Source organism: Xyrauchen texanus, chromosome 17 (genome assembly GCF_025860055.1).
Source record: "Xyrauchen texanus isolate HMW12.3.18 chromosome 17, RBS_HiC_50CHRs, whole genome shotgun sequence".
NCBI classification, from domain to species: domain Eukaryota; kingdom Metazoa; phylum Chordata; class Actinopteri; order Cypriniformes; family Catostomidae; genus Xyrauchen; species Xyrauchen texanus.
In genome coordinates this window covers 17,705,758-17,717,866 of record NC_068292.1, presented here as the reverse complement: position 1 = coordinate 17,717,866, position 12,109 = coordinate 17,705,758, and the positions used below count along the sequence as shown (strand labels likewise).

Below are 12,109 nucleotides of genomic sequence, written 5' to 3'. Positions count from 1 at the left end.
CATCTTACCCGATCTGTCTGTTGGTGGAAGGGGCCTGAGTAATGACGGAACTGGACTGGGGTGAGGGCAGCCCCTGCTGAATCACTATGCTGCTGTCATGATTGCCCATTCTTGAGTGGGTCTGCTGCTGGTGCTGGTTATTGCCTCCTTGCCCATGAATAGTGATATTCTGTACAGAGAAAAGAGGGATCATGAATAAAACACTGTTAGTGCGCTGTAACATAACTAAGCTCAAATAAACTCATTTAAAATACCTAAATATAAATTAAACCCCAATTACACAATTAAAAAGAATTAATCTACACTTAAAGACTAGAAAACAAGGTGTGAAGCAATCATTGAATGCCAAATATAGAAGTCCCTTCAGTTAAGATCGACACACACCACACTTGATGTGTGAAAGAGGAGGTTTGGTGGTCACACATGTACTCTGTTCCTCTTTTAAGTGCTTAAATTTTAAGTTTAACACTTTAAATCCAATCTTATGCTTGCATTTCATGTAGCAGATGAAATAAGTCTGTGTGAGACATAAAGGAAAATGTCTGCTTAGGACCACTCCTTGTAGAGACATCTTAATATTAAAATCGTAATTTTTTTATTTAAAAAAATGTAATGTATTTTTCTGACAAACCTGTAGGACTTTCTTTAGGACGTTAGGCTGAATAACAACCTCCATCATTGTTCTATTTCTTTACATCTTTTTTTTCATATAGTGAAAGTGAATGGTGACTGAGACTATCATTCTGCCAAACAGCTCATTTTGTAAATAATAACAGAATTTTCATTTTGTGTGAATTATTCCTTTAAGCATATGAGATTCTAGTCAGATAAACATGCTTCTACATTCACAATATGAGTAAATTTATATCACGATATAATACGTTTTCTGGAAAATCAATAACATTTTTATTTATAAAAAATAACCATATTGCAATGCCTATTTTTGGAACTCCAGTCAGTGAATTAAATATTATATGAATTAAAAAGACGTTCTCTTTATTTCGAACAAGACAAACAATGTCAAAATAAATAAATAAATAAATGAAAATCAACCTTACCAAAATGCTAAATATAACAGTATGCCACGTTTCAGTTTAAAATGTTGTTAACCAATATTGTTATTATTATTATTATTACTATTATTATTATTATTATCATTATAATCAAGAAACTTTCTCAAAGCACTGCAACAAAAAAATTAAACAAAAGTAAAACAAAATATATATACAATGAAAATAAACACTTCTTGAAGAAAATAAATATCAAATAAACATCAGTTCTTGCAAAATAAATAAAAGAACGAATCAATGCGGAGTTCATCTTTTGGCTTTCCTAATATTCTTTAGCGTGCTACATTTTGAGGTGGTGAAACATGTTGCACCTGTTTTCATAACAAGCTCCTCTTCGTTTTCTTGACCTGCTTGGGAGTCGTCCCGTTTTGTGGAGATTTCAATAACCATTTGGGGTTTTCTGGGTCAAAAATGATTGCGTAGCGATCTCGCTCTAAGCTCGCCTGTCTCTGGAGCACAAATATCGAAAAGCCTGCTTGATCCGCGCGCACTTAGGAGCACCAGAGACAGCACGCACCACAGTCACATGAAACAATCCCGTGTCAGATGAGAAGAATATTTAACACTTTTAAAGCAGCAAACGTGTGATGAAGGTCATTAAATTTGCTTGGGATGGCGCTGAAACATTTTCAGTATCTCAGTCTCATGTTAAGCCCTGCCCACCGATAGATAAGCCCAGGCTGCGCACAAGGATATTTACATATCGCGATATACACGATATAGCAACATCTCTATCGGTTGTCATTTTATATCTTCGCCATGATATAAATCTTCACATTGCCCAGCCCTGTTTTAAGACAAGTGCAGCAAATTTCCTTAAAAGGCCCTGGGCAATATCTCCCCCTCACTTTTGAACAGTCTTCTCCTGAACTCAGCAAAGTCTTGCAGTATCCTGCTGTCTACTGCTGACTTGGCATGGTGTACTAACCCTAAACCTCAGGTGTAAACTCCCCAGATTAGCAGACACCAACAGTTTATTTTAAGCATGTCTGTCCTGCAGACACAAGGGTGGTGGTCACCGAAACCAGCCATCGTGTGACCAGTCAGGGAACAAGTGTTAAAACTGTCATTTAGGCCAAAGGCGTTTGTGTGCGTCATTGTCAGTCCATGGGGATGCATGATTCAGACAATCACAATAGTTTGTTATCGCAGAGGTTTCACAGGTATCATCCTAATTATTATAATGATATACCTGTATGACTGATGGTGATAGCTGCAAGCAACAGTTTCCAGTAAATGGCACACTACATCTTTTAGGAGATTTTCTCTGCACTTCCTAAAGGTCCATTTGAGACAAATCCACAAATGGCGACTTAAAATGTATTGTTGTACAAATATTTGTTTTCTTTTCATTTTGTTGTGTTTTGGGTAACACATTACAATAAGGTTTTATTGGTTAAAATTAGTAAACATAAACAAACAATGAACAACTTTTTCAGCACTTATCAACCTTGGTTAATATTAATTTCAATATATACTACTAATGCATCTTTAACATTAAAAGTTGCCTATGTTAACATATGTTAATGTATTATATTAACTTATTATATGAACTAGAATGAAACACCAATGAACTGTTGGATCTTTATAAATTAACATGATCCAAGATTAATAACTGGTGTACAAATAAATTGTTCACTGTTAGTTCATTAACTAATATTAACAAATAAAACCTTTTAGAAAATGTGTTACCATTTTTTGTTGCGTTGTGGCTTATTTCTGTTGTAGCTTAATTCTGTGATAACCTAACAGTTGCGCTAATTTATTGTATTTTGTTATGGCTTATTTCTGTCTTGTTGTGGCTTAAGTGTATTGTGTTGTGAATAAATGTTGTATTGTAGCTTATTTCTATTGTATTGTGGTTTAATTTTGTTATGTTGTAACTTATTTCTATTATGTCATACATGTATTGTGTTGTGTCATAATTTTGTTGCGTTGTTTCAACATTTTATTGTGTTGTGGCTTAATTTTGTTTTGTTGTGGCTTCATTCTGTTGCATTGTGACTACATTTTATTGTGCTGTGTCTTAATTTTTTTGTATTGTAGATTATTGTTGTGATTTAATTTAATTATGTTGTAACTTATTTTCAACGTGTTGTGGCTTAATCCTGTTTTATTGGGGCTTCATTTTGTTGTGTTGTGACTTAATGTTTTGTTGTTGCTTATTTCCATGTGTTGTGGCTAAAGTGTGCCATGTTGTGTCTTCATTTTGTTGTGTCCAGGCTAATCTTTTCATTGTGCTTAATTTTTTTGTGTCGTTATGGCTAAAATCTGTTGTGTTTTCAACTTTTGTTTGCATTGCTAATTTTGTTGTGCTGTGCACCTACGGGCCAATGTAGTAATCTGTTAAACACACATTTGACTTGCTTGGATTGTTGTACACATACTGATCTTATTCTCTCCTTTTCCCCTGTAAATAAATTGGCAAGATCCTATCCTATGCAGCAGGTTTGTGTGTGATATGTGGAGGCAAGGAGTTAAAGGTTAAGTGTGTAATTCTTTGCCCAACTAGAGGCACTGAATAGGACTGCACTGTGTTTGTTTCAATGGCCCGACTGGGCCAGACATAACAACATTGGTTAAAGCAAAGGTGTGAGTTTGTAGCAGGACTAGTTGTTTGTCCAAACAATGGTAGATGGGGGAGTGTTTGAAACTTTTTGAGAAACATATTTTTATTGCTTTATGCAATTCTGTTTAGTGCTACCAGTGGTGCAAAAATGTCACATTTCACCTTAAAGACAGAGAGAGTGAGTGTGTCTGGGTGATATGAGCACACCTTTATGAGAACAACTGTCAATCTGTTTAAAGCTCAAGTGCCAAATCTCAGTGACCAATCCTATAACCTCACCTGTTTGTTGTCCTCCTCCTCCTGAGCCTTACAAAACTCTTGCTCGATGGAGCAGTCCAGCTCACTGAAGAGGCCCACCTCCTCACAGTTCTTCAAGAAGCGTGTTGGGGTCGGTGTCTGGTCTGAAGAAAGACAAGAGTAAAATGTATTTTAAATGAATGGAGTACATTTGACTTACTGTAGCTCAGCTTTGAAAGTATTTTTAACAACAACAAGGACTTGGATTCGATTTTAAGAAAAAGTCAAATACATTGTAAGTTGATTTTAGTCCATGTCTATTAGCATTTAAGCTATCTATATGCTAGTATACACCTAAAAATGTAACAAAATTACCCTTTAGCAGATATGCACATTTAAAATGTAAAGTCTTTCCCTTCCAGAAAAACTGCTAAAAATACAGTACTAATGACTCATTTGCAACACACACATTTACATACGTCCAATCAAAACACTCTGGAATAGCGGTTCCCTGGGGTGCCGCCAGGACTGGCTAGGCATGCCGTGACATTTCTGCTCAGTTTAATATTTTAATAGCCACCAGTTAAAAGTATCGGTAGAATCGCTGTTTGTCTACAGCCGGAAGCTTTTTAAACGCTCACATGCATATGTGCGCGTGCTCTCTATAAAGCGCTCGTTTCTCGTGGTGAATGCAGCCGCACGTATGAATATTTAAATGCACTTCTTGGCACGATATGAATGTAAACACAGACGTTAATGTATTACTGGAGTGTAAACAGACGGGTCAAAAAACTGTGCCGTCTTGACGCAATATTAATGGAAGCCATTAATATATTACGTGATGTAGACAGGACAAATATCAAAATATATTGCACATGTGTGCAATGTGCCGCAGCTGTTATAAGCCTATCGTTAATATTAATCATACAACAATATTGACAAGAAAAAGAGAAAAGCATTCACCATTCTTGGCTGGATAACTTCAGAAGCTTTAAGCCTAATAAAGTTTAATAACAGGCATGCTTTTCAGTCAAACTCTGGCTGAATTGAATCTTTATTAATGTATATCTAATAATCACACAGTAAATGTAAGTTGTTCTATTTTTCATTTACCTTATTAATGTTTTTATATCAAAAAATTTTCAATGAGTAATTGCTGCCATTCCTTAAAAAAAAAAAAAAAAAAAAAAAAAAACATAATGCCCTGTTGACTCTGTTCTCTATTTTATGGCTCAATTTTATTACTAGCTCTTGAATAATTACTTTAAAAACTTGAAGCAATGTTAAAGAGAAACACTTGATGGCTACATTATTTTAATTTAATTTGATACTATTTTCAATATTAAACTTATTAAATGAAGGAGTGTGTTTAATCACAAATGTATTAATTATATTTTTGGGGTGCTGTGAGGGGGGAAAAAAACACTATAAAAGGGTGCTGCAGATTAAAACAATTTGGGAACCACTGCTCTAGAATAAGAACATCCCTTCCATAACACCTGCAACTGCCTAGCAAGTAGCAAATCATGGTTTATGGCTGTAACATATATTTAGACAGTTGTGGATATTAAAAAAAAAGGACAAGCCCATCAATACGTTCTGCCCAATTATCCCTTTCAATAGGAACATGGGAAACAAAGCTGTGCTTTTCAAGCTATTTCATGGGGTCTAAATATATCATTATCATTCGTTCTATTCTATCATGATACTGGAGATGTCAAGTTGCTGAGAGTTAACACAGATCATTTACTATGAGTTCTAGGATTGTGGTTCAGTCTAGACTCTAATATTCATTGTGGGTTTGATAAAGCACAAGGTAATGAGTTATTATGTGGCTCCAGTGGCTAGAAATTATCATCCCACTGCAAACTCAATAAGACGTGTGTGTAATTTCTAAGTGGATTGTGTTTGAGGGAGAGAGGCTGAGTAAATTAGAGGTAGTGAGTGAAGGAATGCAAGCGCACATTGGTTAGCAAGTGAGTTACTGAAAGAGGGAACTGCATGTAAAAGAATGCAGAGCAAGTGAGAAACCTAAAACTGATCCCAGAAATCTGATACGCCACTCTGACAAGGGTAAATAATGAAAAGGACACAATCACAGGCTGAGTGGAGAGAGACACAGCAATTGGCTAGAAATGCATTCTAGTTCCAAAGACCACATGGCCACACCAGCCAGTTTTTATTTAGCTGTTGGTTTAAATTTGCATAGGGGATTTACAGCAAACTTGTATTGAGTGTACAGAGATTCACTTACCGAGCGGAATCACTCAGTTTCATTTCTTTGCCTTAAGATTCCTTTGAAAATTATATAAAAATAAAACAATGCAAAAATAACAAAAGTAATTTTTCATTGTGTGACATTTGTTTTGCTTGGGATCACATGAAAAAAAAAGATCCACCTCCTTACATTTATAACCCTGAGTAAAGACCAACATTAAGTATTTTCAAATGAAAAGTAAAAGCATCCATCCATCTTAAACATCTCATAGGCTTTGTTTGCATAATTGTTACCGTAAGGAGCTATTTCAACTTGATAAACCTTTAAAATTAGTTTTGTTGGTGTAACCTAATGTAGTCAGGTTAATTCAGACAATTGCAAGTGATGAAATTGAATCCATTCATTGAGACAGTTTAGTCAACTTCCATTAGATCTACATTGTTTGTTATATCAATGAGACTATCTTCTACAATGTCCGAGAGAAACTGCGGAAAGAGAGAACTGTCATGAAAACTGTTCATGACAGAAAAATGTTTATGACAAATCGACATGGTGAGGCACCCTTAATGAGGAGCATGAGACAACATAAATGTTATAAAGATTTATTACACGGCGCTCTCAAATACGCTATTCTAATTAGTCAATGGCACCCTCTAGTGGTGTGTTATTTTTTAGTAACAACCGCACATCCACAAATCAGACTGATCATCCGGGTAGAGCAAGTCATCTTTCCTGTTTCTTGGATCACTGTGCTGGATCTCTACAAGAAAGCTAATACAATAATTTTAACTCAAATCAATGTTTCATGTCCATTTTTTTTTATTTATTTGGCAAGTAGTCTTGTAATATGCTGGATAATGAGGAGTCAGACAGTAATTATTTGCAAAATAAACACCAACAGAACTTGCAATCCGGAGATGGATTTCAGCTGTTCAGTGATTTATTTCTTCCCACATAATTACATAATTTCAACAGAAATCAATATAAAATCTCCATTTATATATTTATTTGCTTAGTAGCCATGTAATAAGAGGGATATTGTACAGCTAGCCGGTTGTTATCATAAAATCATTGTAATACATTGATGATACTGATCACCCAGTCAGGGTTTATTGTGCGATTACAACCAGCTGACTATAAATTATCTTGTATTTTATATATTCATTCATATGTTGTGCCAGAATCACTTACTAATTCACTTAATCATAATTCACTGTAAGCAAATGACACAAATATGATCATGGTTAACTATATCGGAAAGAGTGAGCAAAATTTTCCGACAGTACTGTACACTATTTATGACATTACATAGGCTACTTGTCTTCACCTCTTAAATGATGAAAAAAAAACTACTTGAAATCCAATTTGACTCTTCAGGCAACAATGCAAAAATCTAATTTACAAATGTGCTACGGATCAGGTTTGTCAAATTTGGATTTCACGTGTTTTGTTTCCTGTTTGGGCTACAAATAATAAAACACATATGAGTCAGATACCAAAAAAATATATATATTTTTGCTCTCTGTCTCAACAACACCTCCCTATACAGCTTCGGTTAGTTTTGTAAAATCTCTAACATGCACCCTGGAATCCTCCACTTTTTCATCATAGTACTAGAGACTTATTATCTTTTCTTCCCTGCACGGTTTCCCCCCTCCACTCGCCCCTGAGAGAGCCAGCGCTCTAATTGATATGGAGCTCAGGGTACAGGGTTGATGACTGGGATTAGGGGAGTGAGGCAGAGCACAGCACAAATATTATTTTAGCCACATGGCTCGGTATTTAAAACTACACCTACACATTTGCTAAGTCTTGCGTCCTGCCTAATGCATCTAATCAAAGACAGACGTTAAGTGGACACTCATAAAAGAGGTAAGTAAATGTGTGGGTTTGTGTGTGTGTGTGTGTGTGTGCGTGCGTGTGTGTGTGTCTCTCACCAGACAGCATGTTGTCATTTTTGATGGATGGGAATTTGAGGGTCATCTCGTGCTTGTGCCGATGAATCATTAGATGATCCTCCGTAGGGAATCTCTGGAGAATATGAAAACAACGGGTTGCTATTCAATCACAAAAGAGAAAGAACTTGGTTAATTTGCATTCGAAAAAAACGAATTTGTTTAAGGCTGAAGTGTGAAATTGTGCAACACAAGCATCACCAAACAGAACTGCAAACATAAGGATTGTTTTTGAACATGTTTCATGTTTTCAGCTGTAGGTAAAGAGCAGAATATGATAATTAGTGAGTCTCTCTAGCAATGAACAATGTTAATTTGCAGATCTTACACGCACCATCTTGTACAACAAACAGAGCCTTTGGCATAAACTGTCTGTCTGCACAGATTACAATAACACACTTATGACTGCATATACCTCCTTCTTACACTAATTACATGATTTGAATTGATGATTAAGTAATATTGCATCTCCAAATGGTACACATGCACAAACATGTTTAGACAGACAATGACCAGGCTTAGTCTAATAATGGAGCCGAAAATAAAATGTGCATTGAGAGAGATTATTTACCATATTTACAAGGATTCCTTCTCATGCAAAACATGCAAAGATATCTGAGCCAGAAACATCCAAGTCAAGCTGCTGGCTGACATTTGCCTCAACAAGATACCATTTCACTGTTGTTGTCTGTGTCACAGTTTCGCATTAAGAAGGCGCATTCTCTAGTTACTGGTGTGTTCATCTTTGCCATTGTTCTATCAGACTCACCTGAGAGCAGCCTGGGGCGCTGCACATGAACGGCCTTTCCTGCTCTGAGTTCATCACTGTTACTGGCTCCTCATAAACCTGAAGACAAAGCAGAGGAGAGAAGTTCACTTCAGGTTCGCCTAAGGGACACAGAGGCGTAAAGACCTGCTCACATTATGTCACTAATGTATCGTGTGCCAGTGATAGCCTACTCCATGTTACCTGGAGAGACTTTAATGGAATCTCAGTGATTATTTAGTGTCTTACGCCCTGGGAGAGAGCATTATGGGTTGTAAAGTTTAAACCCAGACAGGTATCAATACTACGCTAAAGTGAAAACTAAATAAAAACAAATTCTAAACTAAAATATATTTTTATGACTGCAAAACTAACTTAAATACAGTAAAAAAACACAAATTAAATTGACTTGAATCTAAAAAAATATATATAGTATATTATAAAATGTGAAACCTTCTCAACCACATTCATTAAACATGTAAAAGCCACTGGATAGCTTTAAAACTACATTTCCATGTGAAATGTAACATTGTTAAACATTGAAATTATATCAGTTAAAGCGTTTACCCAAAAAATGAATACTCTCTCATCAGTTACTCACCCTCATGCCATCACAGATGTGTATGACGTTCTTCTGCTGAACACAAACAAAGATTTTTAGAAGAATATCTCATCTCTGTAGGTCCTCACAATGCAAGAGAATGTGTACCAAAATGTTGAAGCTCCAAAAAGCACATGCAGCATAAAATGCAGCATAAAAGTAATCCATATTACTCCAGTCATTAAATTCAAGTCTTCAGACGTGATATGATACGTGTGGGTGAGAAACAGATCAATATTTTTTGGAATATATTTTTTACTATAAATTCTCCCTGCCCAGTAGTTGGCAATATATACAAAGAATGTGAGTCGGCAAAACAAAATAAGAACATTAAAGTGAAAGTGGATATTGATAGTAAAAAAGGACTTAAATATGGATCTGTTTCTCACCCACACCTTGCATTGTGTGGACTTACAGTGCTTAAATAGTCTTGTACAAATCTTTGTTTGTGTTCAGCAGAAGAAAGAAAGTCATACACATATGAGATGGTGAGTAAATAATGAAAGAATAACAAATTAATGAATATATCCTTTTCACGCATTAACTTTGTCAGTCCTAAAATACTCATACTAAAATAAAACCAGAGACCGTATAAAATGAGATGGATCACTACTATATTTACAGTATAAATTGGAAACTTTGTTACACTGAATATGCAACTCTACGAATGGAAGTTCCACTTAACAGTAAAAACAGCTAATCACTTTTTTTTAAAGAGATATCCTCAGATTTATTTATAATTTTTTTTAATTTGCACTTGCATTAGCTGGACCAGCTCTAATTTTTTAGAGTGATCTGAGCTAAAGATGCACAATTTATAACACAAATGTTGTCAGATTGTATTACTGATTTGAAATATGTTATTTGCTTGTAATCTTGACCAACTGTTGTGGAGATTACCATCTTTCGACATTCAAGTAGATAGGCGCTGTACTTGTATGCATAGAAAATAGGCATTATGGTTATATGAACATGGCCGCTAAGTGACCTAACTTGCCCTGAAGGAACTTTGAGTCACAGAGTGACAAATAGTAAACTAAATTGAAAGGGGAAATAAACTTACAATATAATCGGGGGGAAAAATGTAATACAAATTTCGACTCTATAAAACTTAGACTGAGGTTGGCCTACCATTTTGAAAAGAAGAAAGGCTTGAATTTCTATAACTGACCATAAAGTGTCACTCTGCTCCTTCGTCAGCATGGAGCCTTCACTGACCAAAGGGTAAGGTGTAAACTATCCACTCTTTGCATGCAAGTCGGTGGCTAACCCAGACATATGGCACCAAGGTCAATGTATCAATGAGCTGCCAGTCATTAGCAGCTCTTTTGACACCTAAACTCTCTTGTCCTTTTAGTACCTCACCAGCCCTGGTCTTAGCAGCTTGTATCAGGTCAGTTTTAAAGTAGTTTATTCGTGGCAATATATATATAGCCTATATATATATATATATATATATATATATATATATATATATATATATATATATATATATATATATATATATATATACTGTATACATTCATACAAATACCCACAGTCATGTTTCAGGATCTAGTGGAATACATTCCCAGGAGAGTGGAGACTTATAGGGACCAACTTGCTAGTAATGCAAAAGCTATTGAAATAAATGCTCATCAAGCACATGAGTGTGATGTTTAGGTGTCAACATACATTTGGCCATACAGAGCAGTTTCTGCTATCCAATAGGGTGATAATGTGTGGCAACAGAGCAAAGTGACAGGGCGACAAATTATGTAGAGGGCAATAAATGGTAGAAATGTTTCATCACAATGGCAAATTTCTCAACTATTTCTAGTGTCCATTTTACAAGTGCCGATCTCTGTCTCTCTCTTAATCTCTCGCTCATCTCTGCTCACCATAACCACTGAGTTCCATTCTTCAGTACCATGATGCTGCTAAATGCCATGGAAGACAGATTGACAATGGAATGGTACTTCACCCATTCAGTTTCCCGCATATGTACCCGGACCAATCAGTTTTCTTATGTGGGCCCACTCATAATATAGTCTCCAAAGAGTTCTGAGTTTGATGTTGTGGAATCTATTAGGCTTGTGCTTCAGGCTCAAGAAGGGCTCTTTCTATTTCTACGGATGATGATCTAAAGGTCTGGGTATGTGACTTTGACTTTATGTCCCTCTAACCACCCCTGCTTTCTTATGCAATTATAGATCTATGATTAGACCCTGACGACATGGCCCATGTAATACGGAAATTGAACTAGATGATAAAGTTGTAGACATGGAGATAGGCCTTGCAAGTATGTTGTTAGGCGTTGCAAGCATGTTGCTAGCATAATAAGCTTGTAACTACATGTTGCTAGCATTATTTAGCATGTAGCTAGTCATTGCTAGAATGTTGCTAGCATGTTTTAGCATGTAGCTAGACATTGCTCGCGTGTTTTAGCATTTAGCTAAAAATTGCAAGCATGTAGCTAGGTGTTGCTACCATGTTACTAGCATGTTTTAAAATATAACGAGGCATTGCTAGCATGTTTTAGAATGTATTGAGCCATAGCTAGCGTGTTTTTGCATGTATCTAGGTAATACTGGCAAGTTTTAGTAAGTTTCAACATGCTAGGTGGTTGCTATGTTGCCCTGGGTGGTCACTAGGGCATTGCTAGGTACTTGCTAGGCAGCTACTAGGTTGTTGCTAGGGTGTTTTTGTTAGTC

The 12,109-nt window shown here is 35.9% G+C and overlaps 1 protein-coding gene across 1 annotated transcript in view; it reads right to left on the bottom strand.

Moving 5' to 3' along the window:
* LOC127657590 (cyclic AMP-responsive element-binding protein 5-like) overlaps positions 1-12,109 on the bottom strand; it is a 93,934-nt gene that overhangs the window by 76,227 nt on the left and 5,598 nt on the right. Inside the window, exons 2-5 of the mRNA XM_052146448.1 lie at positions 8,819-8,896; positions 8,032-8,125; positions 3,919-4,040; positions 9-169 (exon numbers count right to left, since the gene is read on the bottom strand). Coding sequence (XP_052002408.1) covers positions 9-169; positions 3,919-4,040; positions 8,032-8,125; positions 8,819-8,872 — 431 coding nt within the window. The 5' untranslated portion in view covers positions 8,873-8,896. The remainder of the gene's footprint in view (positions 1-8; positions 170-3,918; positions 4,041-8,031; positions 8,126-8,818; positions 8,897-12,109) is intronic.